Consider the following 18,742-nt stretch of genomic DNA (forward strand, 5'->3'; position numbering starts at 1 on the left):
TAATTCTTTTAAAAGAGTCCATCATGATTATAAGGTAACAAAAAGTATTATACGGCAGATCCATAAAACAGGAGTCTAGAAATATGTATTATTAAATAAATGTTATATATTAAAAATAAATTGAATATATACAGTTTATAGAATTAAATTTTCTACAGCTTAATGAACAAATAGGAACTCATTATTTAATAACATAATAAACTTTTTCCAAGGTGCTTACCAAATTTTGCTTGTTCTTCTCCAGCTTTTTCTACTTCCTCCAAAGCCAGCTCTACTTCTTGAGCTTTCATCTAAACATTTAAAAAAAGGTTATTTCAATATGCCTTTAAACTGGAATGTAAGCACTGAAAATAAAAATTTTGTTTTATTATGCTCATTAGTGTCAGCAATGGCTGGCACATGGAGACTTTCAGTAAATATTTGTTGAATAAATAAATAATTTTTTCTCTCCTTTTTTTTCGCTTTTGAGATAGGGCCTCACTTTGTCACCTAGGCTGGAGTGCAGTGGCACAATCTCAGCTCACTGCAACCTCTGCCTCCTGGGCTCAAGCAATATTCCCATCTCAGTCTCCTGAGTAGCTGGGACTACAGGTGCATGCCATTATGCTCGGCGTGCCATCATGCTCGGCATGCCATCATGCTTGGTGTGCCATCATGCTCAGCAAATTTTTTCGTAGAGGCAAGGTCTCACTATATTATCCAGGCTGGTCTCCAACTCCCAGCCTCAGGCAATCCTCCTGCCTTGGCCTCCCAAAGTGCTGGGATTATAGACGTGAGCCACCATGCCAGGCAATTTTCTTACTTAAGACTACAATTTCTAGATTTTTAATAGCATGAAACATTTTTGATTCTCCCTTTTACCTCAAGTCCTCAAGTCTTATATCCAGTAAAGCAACATATCTCTTTGTAATGTTTTTCCACTACTTTTTTTCTGTTCCAATTGCTATTATTCTAATGCATAATTTCAGGTTTAAACTCCTCTATAATGTGATGTTTGCAAAGCTCCAATTTCCTTCAGTTTGTCCTATATAATAGACTCAGTTTTGCCTTCCTAAGGCCTGTTTTTGTACCTATCAACTGTGGTTCAAAAACCTTCATTGCCTTCTCAATTGCTGACAGCATAAAATACACCTTTAATGACCTCAAGAACCTATCTCAAAGTACCTACCCAAGATTTGTTTTCTCTACAGCCTGCTACAAACTTGCTGCACCACATTTCCTCAAATGTAAAGAATAAACATATTTCCTATCCTCAATATTTATTTATGGTAACCAACAGCTCTAGAATTCCCTTACTATCTTACCACTGCATTACCTTCCACTTACCTAAAACTACTCCTCAGTATTCATCCTCTGTGAAGTCTTCTGACACCTCTTAGATCACTTCCCCTCTTAACAAATCCCTATAGCAGTCATTGTCTGCATTTGTCATTTGGACCTCAGGATATATTTCCTTATGTTATTTTTCAACATACTCATTCTATTTCCCCTACATACCCTTTTAGAAACTTTAAGTAGAAACTAGCAATGTTTTACACACTAAAATACTTAATCTACATTTAAATATATTGCACTTTTGAGGGGTGATGTAGATATTACCAAGTATTTTCACAAAGATTACTTTACATAAGAACAGATTTTTATAGTTCCTCTAATAGCCAAACCTATCGTTAAAACCTACTACATACAAACCTTCATTAGTGACTGAGTAATTCTGAAAAGGTGTATCACATTTTCTTGCTTTTCACTTTTTAGCTCATTTACTTCCACCTAAGTAAACAGAAAAGCAACTGTTTTATATTTTATAACCTTTAAGCAAAATATAAGAACTCTTCCAGATTGTGACAATTAATAGTTGTTTCTGAAAAAAAAAAATTCATATTTTACTAATAATCATAAGTTAATGTATATATCTATTATTATTGACCAAGTAAGCACCTTGGATAAGGAAATCAATAAATTATCTGCCAGTTCTTCTTGACGGGGCAGGTCATCTGGGTCAACTTTCATTATTTCTTTCCAGTTTATATTAGGTGGCATCTTGAATTCTTTCACTGTGCTCCACCTCTGTAACAAAACAGGTGGATATTAGCATTTTCAAGGTACACAGCATTATTGGTTTTCTAATAGCTTTCATTTTTTGCAGATTATTTCATTATAACTTTCTTATGTTAGCAAAGAACTATGCCTTAGCCACAAAACAGACAAGTGGGCAAAATAGCCTTGATCAAAAATAGCAGTCGGCACAAACTGTCAGAGAGTGTAGCGGCTAAATAAAATGTGACGGCTTCCTTGCTAACACTAATCTAAGTTAGGACTAAGATTTCTGGGTCCCTTCCTCCACACCGCCTACCCACAAGGCGCGCGAACACCCTAATCCTGGCAAGCGCGAGGGTCTGTGGAAGGCTGACAATGATCCTTGATTTGGAGAAGCAGAATTGGGGCTGGGGGAAAAAAAAAAAAAAAGAAGCAGAAATTAACAATTGGAATGAGTGAAGTTGTGCGGCGGAAACCGGAACCGAAGTAAGGCAGGATTACGGATCCGAGGCTGGAAGGGACGGTGTAGCTGCGCTGCGGCACACGGGCCCTGAGGCTAAAGAACCTGAGCGTGGAGTGACTCGCTGATCCTGCTTACAGGGATCCACCCACCTACACCAAGCCTGGCAACCAGCGGAGGTCCCTCACTACCACAACCACCAAGCTGGACAGATCCCTATCGCGGTTCCACGCTGACTCTGGGTCCAGCCAAATGGTCCCCAAGGAAGCCAAAGCGGCAGCGGCTGCTAAGCGACACCATCCCTAACTCCGCCGGGGCCAGAAGAAGATCCCGGATGCAAAGAGAGCCTACAATTCACGACCGTGGGTGATGCTTTACGTTTAGATTCTCCGCCGGAGTCCCAGGACTCGGTGTTCAGGGTGATGAGAAGGCGTGGAACGAGGACTCCAAATCCCAGAGTGCAGATGTGCCTGAGGTTTGTGCATGCTGGGAACTGAAGTCCCTGAGAAGAGGAGGTAAGGCGCTCCCGGCGTGCAACGCGGAAGGCTGCGACAGTACCGGGGCGGCGGGGAAGGACCGAGAGGCGGGAGGCGCAGCGGCTGAGGCGCCTACGAGCTGGTGGCCTGAACGAGGTAGACCATGACTGTGGCTTTAGTGGCGTCACTCGCTGGGCCGCTCTTCATGAGGTTTTCCTAAGCCATCCCCTGCCGGAACCGCTTCCAGGTGAGGTCGAGCTGTCGGTCAGCGTATTGGGAGGAGTTGAGGGGAGCAGTCCTGGGTTGGAGAAGCTTCTGCTATTGGGGCCGTAGGGCCTGGCCCCATTCTGAAAAAGTGGAAACACCCTGCCTTCTCTTCAGGCGTTTGCAGGCGGCGTCCAGGGTAGTGCCTTCTGTAAGAAGGAAAAAACAAAAAGTTTTAGCCTTGTTTAGTATCAGAATCTGTCTTGGTAGAGTGAGAGCCGCGCAGCCGTGATCCTCGTTTGGGGGCGAGAGAAGAATTGACAAGAGGTCTCGGCATCCTCTGACCCCGCCCGCCTTACCTGTAGCACCATTCCCTTCGCGGATGATGGGACTTGATGGTTGTGGAGCTAGTATAAAGGAAAGGCTCTAGAGAGGAGAGGTTAGTGCTTGTCCGGGCCACTGCCGGGGGTGGAGGGAGAAGGTACCCGAGGACTCACCTGTACTATTGTCACTTGCTTGGTTACCTAGGGTGTCCTTCCATGAAAGCGCCTTCTCTGCTGTTTACCACGCTTACTTGTGCAAGTTTTGCTCATCCTGCTCATCTGCTCATAGCCATACTGGAGTGCGATACACCTCTAACTAACTTTCCTAAGAAGCTGTAGATTTAAATGTAAATGACATTTCCAACTATCTGTACCAGTGCTTCTCATCTTTCTTTCTTTCTTTTTTTTTTTAACGCTGCTTTAAAAAAAAACTTTACTATACTTGATGGTAAATTTTCCTTTCGAAAATAAGTAATGAATTTCTTTTTAAACTCCCAATTTGGGTAAAATAAATAGCTCAGTACAAAATAAAAATATACTGGTTTTGTGAGATAAATTTTAAAGACATTAGTTAGATTTATAGGAATGACAATTTTACTACTTTTCTGAAAGATTTTATGCCAAATACTATTCATTATCTTGTTTGTTCTTCCTTACAATCCAGTGAAATAGGTGCTTACGTTGTCCTCATTTTCTATCTACGTTAAGAAACTGAGGTTTGGAGAAGCTAAGTACTCTAACTTAAATAGTGTGATTGAACACAGATCTCTCTGGCTGGAGGACATATTCTTAACTTCTATACACCTCCTCAGACATTCTGGGAAACCAGTATTTGTGAAGTGCTTGTGCCTCAATCTTGCTGTTTTTATTAAATGTTATATTTTAATTTTGTACGTGTTTACTCAATTAATTTGAATTAAATATTCTTCATGTTCAGTGTTCTTAATTCATAATTTAACATGAGATGGTGTTTCTGGAAAGGGGTTCTGATCCAGACCCCAGGAGAGGGCTCTTGTATCTTGTCAAGAAAGAACTGGAGGTGCACACACCCCCATTGGAGGTGCTAGACTAAGGATTCTTATAGTTATTTCTTGATTATATGATAAACAAGAGGTGGGTTATTCATGAGTTTTCTGGGAAGAGGGTAGGCAATTCCTAGATCTGAGTGTTCCTCCCCTTTTTAGACCATATAGAGTAACTTCTTCACATTGCCATGGCATCTGTAAACTGTCATAGCGCTGGTGGGAGTGTCTTTTAGGATGCTAATGCATTATAATTAGTGTATAATGAGCAGTGAGAACTATCAGACGTCTCACCTTTCTCGCCATCTTGGTTTTGATGGGATTTGGCTGGCTTCTTTACTGCATGCTGTTTTATCAGCAAAGTTTTTATGACCTATACCTTGTGCCGACCTCCTATCTCATCCTATGACTTAGAATGACTGATATCCTGAGAATGCAGCCCAGTAGTTCTCACCTTTATTTTACCCAGCCCCTATTCAAGATGGAGTTGTTCTGGTTCAAATACCTCTGACAATGGTAGGAATGAAATTTAATAGTTATTGAGCACATGTTATGTCATACGCTATTCTTACTACTGTGTGTTTATTTTCATAATAGAAATCTATGTACTGTAACACCTTGTTTTTCTTATTGTTTTTTCATTCATTACAACTTATTTTTATGTATTCACTTATAAGTTTTGTTTTGGTTATCTGTATTACTCTTTTCTGCCCTTACTGTCACCACCCTCTTGCTCACATTCATAAACTCAAGGTGCCTGGTCTCTAATGGTAAATTTTATTTTGATTTTTCAGAAGCAAGAACAAGTTCATAGAAGTTAAGTAATAATTGATGAAGCTAAGATTGTAACCTAGATCTCAGTGACAATTGTAACTAAAAGCAAAATCTTACCTAAATTTTATTCTTTAACTCATTCTAACAATGTTTTTTATCTTGTTCCCTGTGCTAGGCACTGGGGATACAGCAGTGAACAAGTCAGCTCTGTTGAACAAGTCAACTAAGTTTGTATGCATTGTAGTCTGTTTGTACCTAACTGTGAATCAGGAAATTTAACTCAAGTTCTAGTTAAGTAACTCACTGTGTATTTTTGAGGAAAATTACCAGAAGTCTATTATTTTTCATCAGATTTTCTGCATCTGTCAGTTTTCATCAAGAGATGGGACTTATGTGACAATTTTGTAAGTGGCCTTGTTGTAAGAACACTTGTCTGAACCTGCCTTCTTTCTGCCCTAGGCTTTTGTGATCAGTTTTATCTGACCAAAATCACTTAATGAGAAAGCCTCACCTTTTATAATTGCTTACTTTTGTTCTCAGTAGCAATGAATTTATATTCCTTAGATGTTACTTCTAGTTCATTTTTGCTGACTTACCAAGAAAAGTCATAGTAGCTTACTTCTCCAATCTCTAAAACAAAGCATGGCTGTTTTATATTCATTGTGTATCCTAAACATTTTGTTTTGCCTTATTTTCATGGCAAATTAAGCCATGGTTAATGACTTAATTCACACTGACTCCCTACTAATCTTTCCAGTTTCCTCATGTTGAAGGAAGACAAGTGTCTGCTTGCTGTGCACTCAGATAAGGTGAACATAAAGTAGCTACCTGTGGAGATATTTAACATTTTATTTGTAGCTGTCTGCTTAAGAACAAAAGGAGAGGCAGTTTCTTGCATGACTCAGCTTTTACCCTAATTTTTTCTTTAGGCATAATGAATTGGGATCCCAAGTTTTATTTTCCTTTCACATTTCCAATTGCACTTGGATTTTGTGCACGTATATAGTAACACCCCATTTTTGTAAGCAAACAGAAATCAGTCATCCCATCCACTTAAACTGCATCTGTGAGTCTGCTTCTGTGCCTAGGAAAATTAGAAGTTCTCACAACTAACAAGAATAATGTGTTACATGTTTACAATAATGGCCCCCAGTGAGTCATGTCCCCCTGGATCTATGCCTTTGTGTAAATCTCTTCCTTCCCTGCAACTCTACTTTGCAGGTGACTCTTGAAATTAACCTGAGATGACACCACAACTGAGTTCATAATATGCTCTCTCTCCCTTTCTCTCATATTACGCTCCCTTGGGGAATATTAACACTTCTGTTATCTTGGCCCTTTTGTAACTATCTTCCCCGTTGATTCAGGATGTACCTTGCTTAAATGATAATTTTTAAAATATGCATTAAATAGAGCCTTATAAAGAGCTTGTACATTTGATCCTTGCCCTCCTATTGTCCTGAGATCATCATTTAAGAAGCCCAAGCTAAGCTATTAGAGAATGTGATAATAAGTAGCAGAGACTAGCTTTCAAAGCTGAGAAATCTACCCTTTAAAAGCCATCCAGCCCTAATCAAGCCACTGGATAACTATAAGCACATGAGTGACCCCAGGCACAACTAAAGAAGAATATATACATACCTATATGTTTAGATATATATATATCAAATAAAGATATATCAAAGAATTGAATTATTTTGAATGTATTCATTTTTAAGTACTTCAGATGCCTAACTTAAGGAAAACTTTCTTAATACTTGAACTGATTAAATTTAGAAAATAAAACTAAAAACTATAGCAAATCTCAAGTTCTTATAAAAATTCCAATACTATTTGTGTATTTAGCTAAATTATTATGCTTTTCAACTGTAGTTGTGAATCCAGAAATTACATAGTAGTTTAATATGTTTATTATGTTTAATATGTTTCTTATACATATTATTATATATTTTTAAAATTATAGTTATACAGCTAATATATCAAAGTCTCCAGGATGACAGATTCTCTTAAAGGTTGCAATTACTCTAAAAAATCAGATGCATAATTTAATATTTTTATTATGCATATTATATATTTTTAATATTTTTAATTATTTAATTTATTTTAAATTATTTTCATGCATTTAACAATAATTTAATAGCTAATGTATCAAAGTCTCCAGGATGCTAGATTCTCTTAAACATTGCAAATATTCTAAAAATTAGATATATACGTTGTTCTCAAGTATAACTTTAAAGTATTGAAACCACAGGTTTAATTTACTTTTTTCTTCTATTAGTTTTAAACTTTCCTGTAGTTAGAACATTTAACCAAACAACAGTTTGTCACCCCAAGTGAATTGATGTTACCAAACCAGTGGCCTGAGATTATTTATGGGAAGAGAGATTTCTGACCTGTACACAAAACTTGATTTTTACCTACCCAAAGATAGATATCCTGAGTTGTTCCATTTGGTTTTTCTAAATTATAACATGTCTATATAGCTGTCTTATATTGGATCCCATTTCCTGATTTCTGTATCTTTGTTTTTTAATATACTGCTACATTTTAGTAGTGTACCTTTTCTCTGAGTTTCTTGAAAAGGAACATCAGAGGTAAATTTTTTGAGACCTTTAGTGACTTAGGTTTTTATTCTGCTTTCCCATGTGGGAAATTTAGGTTTATGAATATAGAATTAGTTTAGAAATCAATATTCCTCAGAAGTTTGAAACATTACTCTTTTTTTGTTTTGGAAGGGAATTTTTTGTTTTGTTTTGTTTCTAGCTTACAGCATTTTGGGTGAAAAAAAAAAGATTTTTGATTCCTGATTCTTACTCTGGAATTTTTATTTTTTATTTATTTTTTTTTATTCCAGAAGCTTTTAGAATCCTAACTGTTCGCAATGTTGCAAAGTTTTATGGAATTTTGTGCCCAGTAGAAAAGGGATGGAGGGTCTCAACCTAAAATATATGGACAGACTTTTTTTTACTTAACCTTTATTTTCAATATGCTGCCTTTTCCCTGTTATCAGAGACTCTATGTTTTAAATAATCCACAGAGGAAATATCCAGTTTTCTGCCTTGGAATAGGAGAGAAGGTTACTTGGCTGTATCCAGTAAGAGAGGGGGCTGACATAGTGTCCCTGTTATCAGAGACCCTATGTTTTACAGAGGAAATCTCCAGTCTTCTTCCTTGGAATAGGAGAGAAGTTTACTTGGCTTTATCTACTAAGAGAGGGGGCTGAGTTTTAACAGGTGATTAGCTTATGCTTCTTAAAAGTGGATGGCATTTTAGCTGAGCTTTTCTCTGGAGAATTAATATGCAATTACTTACCTACCTACTAAAATTAAACTTATTTGGAATAAATATGTTCCTTATTTTATCTTTATGATTTTTTTTCCAGTTTTTGTCCAGAAGTGCTTATAGAAAAGATGGCTGATATTAACCTAAAAGAAATAACCTTAATAGTAGGTGTGGTTGCTGCCTGCTATTGGAACAGCCTCTTTTGTGGTTTTGTTTTTGATGATGTTTCAGCAATACTGGATAACAAAGACTTGCATCCATCTACACCTTTAAAAACTTTATTTCAAAATGACTTCTGGGGAACCCCTATGTCTGAGGTAAGTATTTATATATTACTTGTACATGTCTCAGATTTTGAAATATTCTGGTATTTTATTACTTCTAATTTTTTATCAACATTATCATCACAGCAATTACAGGTTTTTAACCCTAAAATTGTTATATGAAACGTAACATGTTTGTAATAAATTGAATAGGAAGCTGAGGATGAGGTTATCTTCTTTAGAGCAGTACTTGATTATTTCTTTGCCTGTGTACCTTGGCGCCTGCTTTTTTTTTTCTTTTTTTTTTTTTTAACTTTTATTTTAGATAGAGGGCTACATGTATAGGTTTGTCACGTGGGTATATTGCGTTATGCTGATGTTTGGGGTACCGATCTGTCACCCAGACAGTGAATATAGTACCCAATAGGTAGTTTTGGCTTAACTTCTTAAAAATAATATATATTTATGTGAAAACCAAATGTATAGGGAGAGTAATAGGTGTAATACATGCCTATTTCTTGCTAATTGACTTTATTTCTCTTTTTTCTGTGTTATGAGTAAGGCAAAAGAGATGTGATATATTTCAACATTTTAAAATACAGCAACTTCAATATAAATAGATAAGACTTTAAGGGTAAAAATAGTAAGTACACATATTGCCAATTTCTCTTGCGGAAAAAGTGGTTATTACAAATTTTGAATCTTTGTCCTATCTCTTACATAATAGTTATTTAGGTTATATATTGAGAACCTGAAAGTTTAGTTCAATAGTTTAATATTTTATTCATCCATATGTCTATATGGTTCATTTTTATGAGGGTATTTTTACTGTTTTGAAGGTCACTCACTGTTAAACTGTTTGGGATTAAATCCTTATCAGCTTGATATCATATAGAATGGATTCTAATTTTAGTTATGTCACATACTAGCTGTGTGAAATGCGTGAGAATACATCTTTCAGATGGAAAGTCATTTTCCTGATCTGTAAAAGAGGATAATTCCTTTCCAAAATAAAAAAGAGAGTAATGCTTCAAATTTCTGAGGGATATTGATTGCTAAACTAAAATTCTATATTAATAAACCTAAATTTCCCAGGTGGGAAAGTAGAATAAAAACATAAGTCATTTAAGTCTCAAGTAATAAGTAAAGTACTTTATCTACAGTACCTGGAACATACATATTGAATAAATTGTTGAAACATAACATGTAACTCTCGGCAATGTTAACGATATGTTTCTCGGTCATTGTGGCCTCTTTCCCCATTCCCCAAATTTGGAAGGCTCTCAAGGTGAGGGATGGAATCTTTCATTCCTCTGATCACAAGCACATATACTTATTTTGTCTTATTTAGTAAGAAGACTTTATTTGCCTTTTTGTTCTCACCCAATTCTAGCTTTTGAAAAAAAATCTTTTGATAATAAGGAGGAAAATATGGCCCTATTATACATTATTCTAGACAGCTTGTCCTCCTCTATACCTACCTTTGATCTCCAGAGACCCTCAGAACTATGTGTCCATTCCCTCAATTTATGCTAGTATCTGTTATGATTTTAGTCATAATGTTGAGGTTTTGAATTGATAGTTTAGCTGGCCATATTAAATGGTCTTATTTTCTAGATTAGGCTATTCTCGTATTGCTATAAAGAAATACCTGAGACAGAGTAATTTATAAGAAAAGAGGTTTTATTGGCTCACAGTTCTACCGGCTGTACAAGAAGCATAGCAGCATCTGCCTCTGGGGAGGCCTCAAGAAGCTTCCAGTCGTGACGGAAGGGGAAGCAGGAGCAGGCACTTCACATAGCAAAAGCAGGAACAAGAGGAGCAAGGTGGGAGATGCTACACAGTTTTGAACAGCCATATCTCACAAGAACTCATTATAGCTAATATAGTACGAAGTGGGGTGGTGCTAAACCATTCATAGGAAATCCACCCTAATAATCTAATCATTTCCCACCAGTCCCCACTTCCAATACTGGGGATTACATTTTGATATAATATTTGGGCAGGGACACACACACATCGCATACCATGGTGTCAGTGATCCCTGATTTTCTCAGCTGTGTAGATTGAAAATTTGATTTTGTTCAGAAAGCCCATAAGCAGACGGACTAACAAGAAGACTCATAATATGTTCTGACAGAATGGATGAACAAACTAGAATAACAGTTTATTAAGAGTGAAGAGTGTGGTTTCCTTGTGTTTTCTAATGGGCATATTCTCTCCCTGAAGGCAATTGTGACACTAGGAAAAAATTATTCTGGGTAGTTCGTAGGTGTCATAGATTTCGTGATAAGCCTGGAATTAGCATATTCAAAGATCTAATCGTTGATATCATCAATTAATGATAGCCTAGAAGATACGTGTCCACGTGTATCTTACACGAATTTTTGTGCCAATGTAGGTCTTAAGAACACATTTTGGGCTTAGGACATTCTCCTAAGCCATATGAATACTGCCATATTAGGGGTCTTTGGATTCCTGTGAACCTCTCAGTGTTTAGATTATCTCTTTAGTAGGCTTATGCTATAGATATGTGCTACTCTATTTATTGATAGTTCATTGGATCCCAACCCTGACTGCCATATTAGAATTTGCCTGGGGCATTTAAAGAATGAAAACATATTACCAAGGCTCTGTCCAAACCTGTTATTTCAGATAATCTCAGAGTGGGATGTAGGTATCAATATTTTTGTCTTATTTTGTATGTGTGTGTGTTTAGTTGTTGTTTTATGTGCAGGGGAGGGTGGGGCTTTTTGTTTAAGTCATCCAGTTGATTCTTTGGTATAGCCGTGGCTGAGAGCCAGGGGACTGTAATGAGCCACCTTCCTCTGGCATTTGGCCTATAAAGTAGCTTGTGCTAAGGTAACTTCTGCAAATATTTTATCTCGTTATGATTTTGCCATCCCTCTATTGAGATTCACATTAACAGGGAACTGTTAGCTTATTCGTTCATTATACTGTTGTATATTTTTGTTGCCAACTAATATCATGAGTAATTTTTTTAAAGAAAAAATTATTAAATTATTAAAGTATTAAAGTATACCCAAAAGTAATAATGATTTGAATTGTTTTTTCCATAATGGCCCTAGGTGTTTTCACAAAGTAAACTTGATACCTAATGGACTGATGATTTGTCACAGTGGAATCTGAAATAGATCCGTAATGAGTTATGTGAATAATTGGTTATGTGAATAATTGGTTATGTTAATAATTGGTCTGTTAGTTGGTCATCACCTATAGTATATATATGTCTAATAGACCTAACTGAACAATTGTGTGTACTGCAATTCAAAATACATATTCCCTTCTACTTTCTGAGTTCATCCTTTCATCTGGAATATATGTTCCTTTGTAGCCACAGTGACATTTCAGGTACTCAAAGGGTTTCTAGAGTCCTTTTCTACTTTCTGGTACAAATCGTGTCAGTTCAATACAGTGCCTTAAAAATAGCTTTATATGCTTGAGATGAAATTTGAAGGATATAAAGGAATTAGTCAAGCAGGAAAGAACGTTTTAAGTAGATAGTACATCATGGAGTATATAGTCAGTACAGAGATACTAAAATGTTCCTAATTTCAAAATGTGATTTATTCTTTGTGTTTCCTAATGTTCCCTAGTAAGGATGAACAGGCTTAAGTCTACTTGTGTGCCAGAAAGTTACAGCAAAATACGATAGGAAGTAGAAGAGCAAAGAAGCTGAATATGGATGCCTATATTAGTCTGTTTTGCATTACTATAAAGGAATACCTGGTAATTTTTAAGGAAAGATGTTTATTTGTCACATGGATCTGCACACTATGGCAAGCATGGCAACAGCATCTTCTTGGCTTCTAGTGAGGCCTTGAAAGTTTTATTCCCTGTAGAAGGTGAAGGGGAAGCAGGTGTATCACATGGTGAGAGAGGGAGCAAGAGAGAGAGGAGGAGGTTCCAGGCTCTTTTAAGCAACCAGCTCTCACATGAACTCATTACAGTGGGGAAGACACCAAACCATTCATTAAGGACCCACCCCCAATGACCCAGACATCTCCCACCAGGCCCAACCTTCAACATTTCAACCTCCTCACATTTCAGCATGAGATTTGGAGGGGACAGACATCCAAACTATGCCAATGCCCTTTGTATAAAACTACAAAAAAATAGCATGATTAATATTTTATATATATTTGAACTGTGTGTTTTATTCTTAAATCTGGTTTGGTTTTGTGTTAGGGAAAGAAGTATTTCTGATTAAATGTAACTTATAATTTAAAAAGAAAGTCAGTACTTCACATGAAATTTTATTTATTGCCAAAGGAGAATACTACAAGAAAGATGTCTATTTTCATATTCTAAGAAAGTTTTTACTCTTGTATTACTCTGTAATTTGGGAATTTCTAGTTTAATATATTCAGATTTATACATTATGGAGATTTTTTTCATAAAACAACTAGACAGTACCTTTTTGAGTCATCACTATTTTAATTGAACTGGTAAGCATTCTGTTCTTACATTTCCTTTTGAAGATCTAGCCAGTAGTTATATCAACTTTTGTATTGCTAATAGATATGGAGGCAGGCTTTGGAGAGAATCCTGTGCTTAACTTAACCAATGCCGGCATTGTCTTACTTTTTTAAAAAACTGTTATATTAAAGAGGATTAATAGTCAAATGTCCTTTTACTGTTAGTTCTCTGACCACTGTAAATCAAGGAGGAAATTAACCTTGTTTGTGGACTAAGGAAATAGAAAAACACAGATTATAAAATTCTATTTTATGTTTGTGTTACTCTTAGGACATTTCATATTTTATTGTTATTTCTCAGTAAAATGTAGATATTGATATCTTTAATGGTAAATGCAATGATGAACTTCTGTACCCTGTTGGACCAAGGTACTTTAATAATCACTGATTGTTTTTTCCTTTTAGGAGAGAAGCCACAAGTCTTACCGTCCCTTAACAGTATTGACATTTCGCTTAAATTATTTGTTAAGTGAACTAAAACCAATGTCATATCATCTCCTGAATATGATTTTTCATGCTGTGGTTAGTGTGATATTTCTCAAAGTATGCAGACTTTTTCTGGACAACAAGAGTAGTGTGATTGCTTCTTTACTTTTTGCAGTGCACCCAATACACACAGAAGCAGTAAGTAAAACTATGAATTGATTTGTTTTCTTTTTTCTTTTTTACAAATCCTGCACAGTGATTATAATGGTATATATTTTTAAGAAAAAAAATATTAACCCTGACTTTAATCCAAATATTTGAAGACTGTTAAATTCGTACAGTTAATTCTTAACTTTCTAGTACACAAAGTCTAACTTCTTACTGTGTAAAATTTTTAAATTTAAAATTTTTGAAACATAAACATTTTTTCATTCAAGAATATAAAATCTATTTAGAAATATATACATGCATATAGTTCTTTGCTCACTTTTTTAAATAAAGAATTTCTAAGGACTTTTTAAAGTTTATTGTCTTTTTAAACTTTAGTTTTCGGATTTATGAGGTATAACTTTTTGGATTTATGATGCCTTTGTATATTAAGAACTTCATATTTTAAGAAAATATGTAAGAAGTACTTAAGTTCTAGATATTCTACCATATTTAAATGGTTACCATTGAAGAAAGCTGGATAAAGAGTACACAGGATCTCTCTGTACTAGTTTTGAAACTTCCTATAAGTCTTATTATTTCAAAATAAGTTACAAAAATTATAAACTGTTAAGAGTCACTAATAAATTTCTATTTATGTAAGATTCACAAATTCACCACCTGAGGGCACCAAAAGAATGTTTAAGAAACAAATGTGCACTTGAAAAGTTATGGAAATTAAAGTATTTTTACTATTATATATAGTAATTTTTCAAGATATTCTTTATTAATATGGACCCCCTTCGTTTTTCTTTTCTAGGTAACGGGAGTTGTTGGAAGAGCAGAACTTTTGTCATCTATCTTTTTTCTAGCAGCTTTTTTATCATATACCAGATCAAAAGGACCAGACAATTCCATAGGTACGTGTCTAACATTTGATTTTTTTTAATAGTGCTAAAACTTGATTAAGGAATTTTTATTTACTCCTAGTGCTTCTTGTAATACATTATATACCACATTTGGGATTTATCTTTATATATTGTTTTACTTTAGCGTATGTGAAAATATGAAATATGTAACATTGCTAGTATTTAGGAAGTTTGTGTATAATTTATATTTTTATCATGAGTTAATAGATTTTATATGATCTAATTTTAAAAACCAAATAACCTTAGAGTAGAGGAGTTTTAGAGTTAGTCCTGGTTCCATCTTCTGTTATCTATAAATGATATAGATACCAGTATTTCAATTGTCTTTGGATAAATAACACCTGGTAGACTGTGATATCGTTTAGGCAAGGTTAAAAGCCTCCTAGAATATAACTTTTATTGTGTGTTGATCACAGCTATTTACTGAGCTCCTACCTTGTGACCTACCCTGGAAAGTGCTTCGTATACATTAGCTCATTACTCTTAATGATGCCTGGCATTATCAGAAAACAAGTTCCAGGCAATAAAAATGATTTTTTTAGAGTATGGGCACAGTGGGCGCAAACCTTTAAGTTCTTGGGGAGGGGGTGGATTTTCTCACTGTAGTTCCAGGGTACTCATGACAAGAAGCCTCGTTTTATGTGTGGAAACTGAGGTTCAAGAAACACATGATTTACCCAAACAACTTAGAGTGTTCTGGATTTGTAATATAAGTAGGGTTGCCTTTGCTGCTCTGCATAATGCCTTCTTAAAACAGTTTGAGTGTCCGCATAGCATAATAGTTAAAAGCATGGACTAAAGAGTCTGGTTTCAAATTTTAGCTCTACTGTTTATTTACTTGCTCCATTCACTGTAATACATCAGGCAAATTAACCTCTCTGTGCTTACATTTCTTTATCTGTTAAATGTGGATAATAATAGTCCCCTACCTGTGCAGTCCATCATGTAGTAAGAGGTACTTTAGTAACTAATATGGAATTGCAAACCAATATCCTCTTTAAGTACCATCCTCACCAAAACCTGAATGGTAAAGCTAGAAAATACTGTGGCCTACTGGATTATAATTAGGCTCTCGATTACCTGTCTTATCATATCTTCTGCCGTTCTTGCCCTAGCTGTCTTCACTCTAGCTAGATAGACCTTCTTGCTGTTCTCAAACAAGCAGAGCACCCACCTTTATACCTGCATTTCCCATTATTGAATTTTCTTCCCTTAGATCTTTATGTAGTAGTCTCATTTATACACTACTTTTTATTATCAGACCTCAGCTTAAGTATTCTGTCTTAGAAAAGCCTTCCTTGTTCTAACTGAAATAGCTTTTCACCATATTATATCTTCTGTTCCAAATACTTGTGCTTGGTGCTTTTTAATGATTTCTTATTCTTCACAATTCTAATATCTTGCCTTATTTCCTTAAGAATTACTTACTTGGGCTGAGTGCAGCGGTTCACAACTGTAATCCCAGCACTTTAGGAGGCTGAGGCGGGTGGATCACATTGTCAGGAGTTCAAGACCAGCCCGACCAATATGGTAAAATCCCGTCTACTAACAATACAAAAATTAGCCGGGCATAGTAGCGGGTGCCTGTAGTCCCAGCTACTTGGGAGAATGAGGCAGGAGAATCACTTGAACCTAGGAGGCAGAGGTAGCAGTGAGCCAAGAACACGCCACCACACTCCAGCCTGGGCGACAGAGGGAGACTCCGTCTCAAAAAGAGATCGCACCACTGCACTCCAGCCTGGGCGACAGAGGGAGAATTCATCTCAGAAAAAAGAATTATTTGAAATTCTTGGTTTGTCTCTTTAAGTAACTCTGATTCAGTAGTATATGTTATTATGTTTGTTCTCTCTGTTTTATGATTGTTGTATCCTTTAGATATTTAGTTATTTTGGCTGTGAGCTCAAGCCACGTGTTATTCTAAAGTTATAAACCACTGTGCCTGTTAAAGGAAAGGCCAGGGCCACTCTTTGGTCAACCTGTGAGTCTGAAGGGATGAAAGGAATTATAAACCAGGATGTAAAGTTCCAGGTTCCGCAGAACTACTGTGGATCACTGTTTTTCCTACCAGTACTACTAGGCACGCTTTCTGTTTTCTTTAAGAGAATCAGCATTAAGGGGCCAGTGTACCATCCCTCTGCATTTAAATGGTAGCTCTGTGGAAGTTACTGCCTAGGAGTGATTGGTTGGTTTGTACCCTTTAAAAAATGTCTACCTCTTACCCCATCAAGACTTCTGAAGTGCTCTGCTTTTACCTCTGGAGCACCCACTAGCCATTGTAGCTGTGGATTTCTGCAGTAATGGAGCAGATAGTGATCTACTCAAAGCAGCCAGGAGAGGATAGAACAAAAGTTAAAAAAAAAAAATTCTTACTCTTATCTTCTACCTTAAATGTAATCCCTCATAACACTCACAGAACCACACATGCTTAAAGTAACCTTGAAATGCCAAGGAGGTTTTTTGTTTTTGTTTTTATTAAAAAAAAAAAAAATGTGTCTTAGAAAGTATTTTTCCCTCTTACTTATCTTTTTCTAGGGTTGATTTTTGGGGAAGGGACCACAGATCAATCTAGTTCACCATTTGACCAAAACAAAAACAGGGTAATGTTATTTTCTATACCTTTAACTTGCATTTCTGAAAATACTAATTTCTAACCTGAAAATACGTAGTTTACATTTTTCTTTTGTTTATTGCTTTCTCACAGTAGAGTGTGACCTTCATTAGGGTAGGTAACTTTTTCTCCACTTTTTGATCTTCATTTCCTAGAATGATTCCTAGTTTACAGTAGGTAATTAGTATGAGTATATTGAAGAAATAAGCAAGTGAATGAATGTAATATATTTTAAATTCTAATTGAAAAAATACTGAAATCTACCTTGGACCTCTCTTTATCCTCTTGACCACTGTGATACTTTGTACTCTTAGTAATTTTACCTTTGAAGCCACAGTTTCCTCATCATCTTTGTATTCCCTGTTGTATCTAGTATACATTGGCCTGTGCAAAGGTTTTCAAGTTGTAATTATTTATATTCATTTTTACTTCTATATTATTCATGTCCCATACCCCTTTTGTAAATATGGTCATCCAATTTCAGGGCCTTCATACTTGATTTTTTATTACTTTAGGTTTCTGCTTAAATACCCACTTAAATGTCATCAATATCACTACTCATCTTTCCCAGTGGTGCTATTTTTATTTCCCTTCATTCTCTTCTTTTCTTCTTAACACTTACACTTTGTCACCATTTGACAGTATATCATACTTGTCTCACTTCCCTATACCCTTGAAATGTAGTAGATACTTAAAATAACTGTTTGAATAAGTGATGGATGAAGATGTGTTTCTTTACATATGTAGAGTTAGTTTAGAAGCCTGTATTTTGAAATGGGAATGGATTTAAGTGTCCTTAACTTATTTACCAGATGTACTTGTTTTGGACAAAATCACATGTAGTAACTTTTAACCACGGTGATCTGATTGTAAAAGTGTTTATATAGTCATAAACTCACTAGAGGCTGAATAACTGAAGTGATTGGTTTCAGTAAGGCATTTGCATTTATTACTCTTAGTTGGTGAGATTGAATTCAAGGTTATAAAAGGTAACTGTTTGCTTTTTCTTCCTTGGAGTAGAAATACAAATTACTGAGAAGCTCTGAATTTAAAATCAGAAGAACCATGAAGTCTTGGTCTCCTTATTCTTTGTTACTTTTTAAAAAAATACCTCTACAATTCTTTCCTCATCTTAAAAATGGGTATGATGGCCGGGCGCGGTGGCTCAAGCCTGTAATCCCAGCACTTTGGGAGGCCGAGACGGGCGGATCACGAGGTCAGGAGATCGAGACCATCCTGGCTAACACGGTGAAACCCCGTCTCTATTAAGAAATACAAAAAACTAGCCGGGC

General features: G+C 35.9%; 2 protein-coding genes across 11 annotated transcripts in view; one reads left to right on the plus strand and one right to left on the minus strand.

Moving 5' to 3' along the window:
• CEP290 (centrosomal protein 290) overlaps positions 1-2,949 on the minus strand; it is a 94,639-nt gene extending 91,690 nt beyond the window's left edge. For 5 of the 6 annotated variants that reach the window (XR_002515752.2, XM_021922738.2, XM_021922737.2 and 2 more), the window contains exons 1-4: positions 2,650-2,949; positions 1,939-2,067; positions 1,693-1,770; positions 221-290 (exon numbers count right to left, since the gene is read on the minus strand). Coding sequence is in view for 5 of the 6 variants with exons in the window: in XM_021922738.2 (XP_021778430.2) it covers positions 221-290; positions 1,693-1,770; positions 1,939-2,040 (250 nt within the window). In the remaining variant the exon portion in view is untranslated. The remainder of the gene's footprint in view (positions 1-220; positions 291-1,692; positions 1,771-1,938; positions 2,068-2,649) is intronic. The other variant, XM_021922736.2, reaches the window with a different exon arrangement.
• The window catches only part of TMTC3 (transmembrane O-mannosyltransferase targeting cadherins 3), a 55,540-nt gene continuing 39,686 nt past the window's right edge, over positions 2,889-18,742 (plus strand). Inside the window, exons 1-5 of one of the 5 annotated variants that reach the window (XM_021922742.2) lie at positions 2,889-3,220; positions 3,448-6,105; positions 8,679-8,895; positions 13,746-13,964; positions 14,734-14,833. In XM_021922742.2, the coding sequence (XP_021778434.1) occupies positions 8,707-8,895; positions 13,746-13,964; positions 14,734-14,833 (508 nt within the window). In that variant the 5' untranslated portion in view covers positions 2,889-3,220; positions 3,448-6,105; positions 8,679-8,706. Of the gene's footprint in view, positions 3,221-3,447; positions 6,106-8,678; positions 8,896-8,921; positions 10,668-13,745; positions 13,965-14,733; positions 14,834-18,742 lie in introns of those variants that run through there. The other 4 variants (XM_021922744.2, XM_009181389.4, XM_003906932.4 and 1 more) reach the window with 4 other exon arrangements.

This window comes from Papio anubis, chromosome 9 (genome assembly GCF_008728515.1).
Source record: "Papio anubis isolate 15944 chromosome 9, Panubis1.0, whole genome shotgun sequence".
Classification (NCBI taxonomy): domain Eukaryota; kingdom Metazoa; phylum Chordata; class Mammalia; order Primates; family Cercopithecidae; genus Papio; species Papio anubis.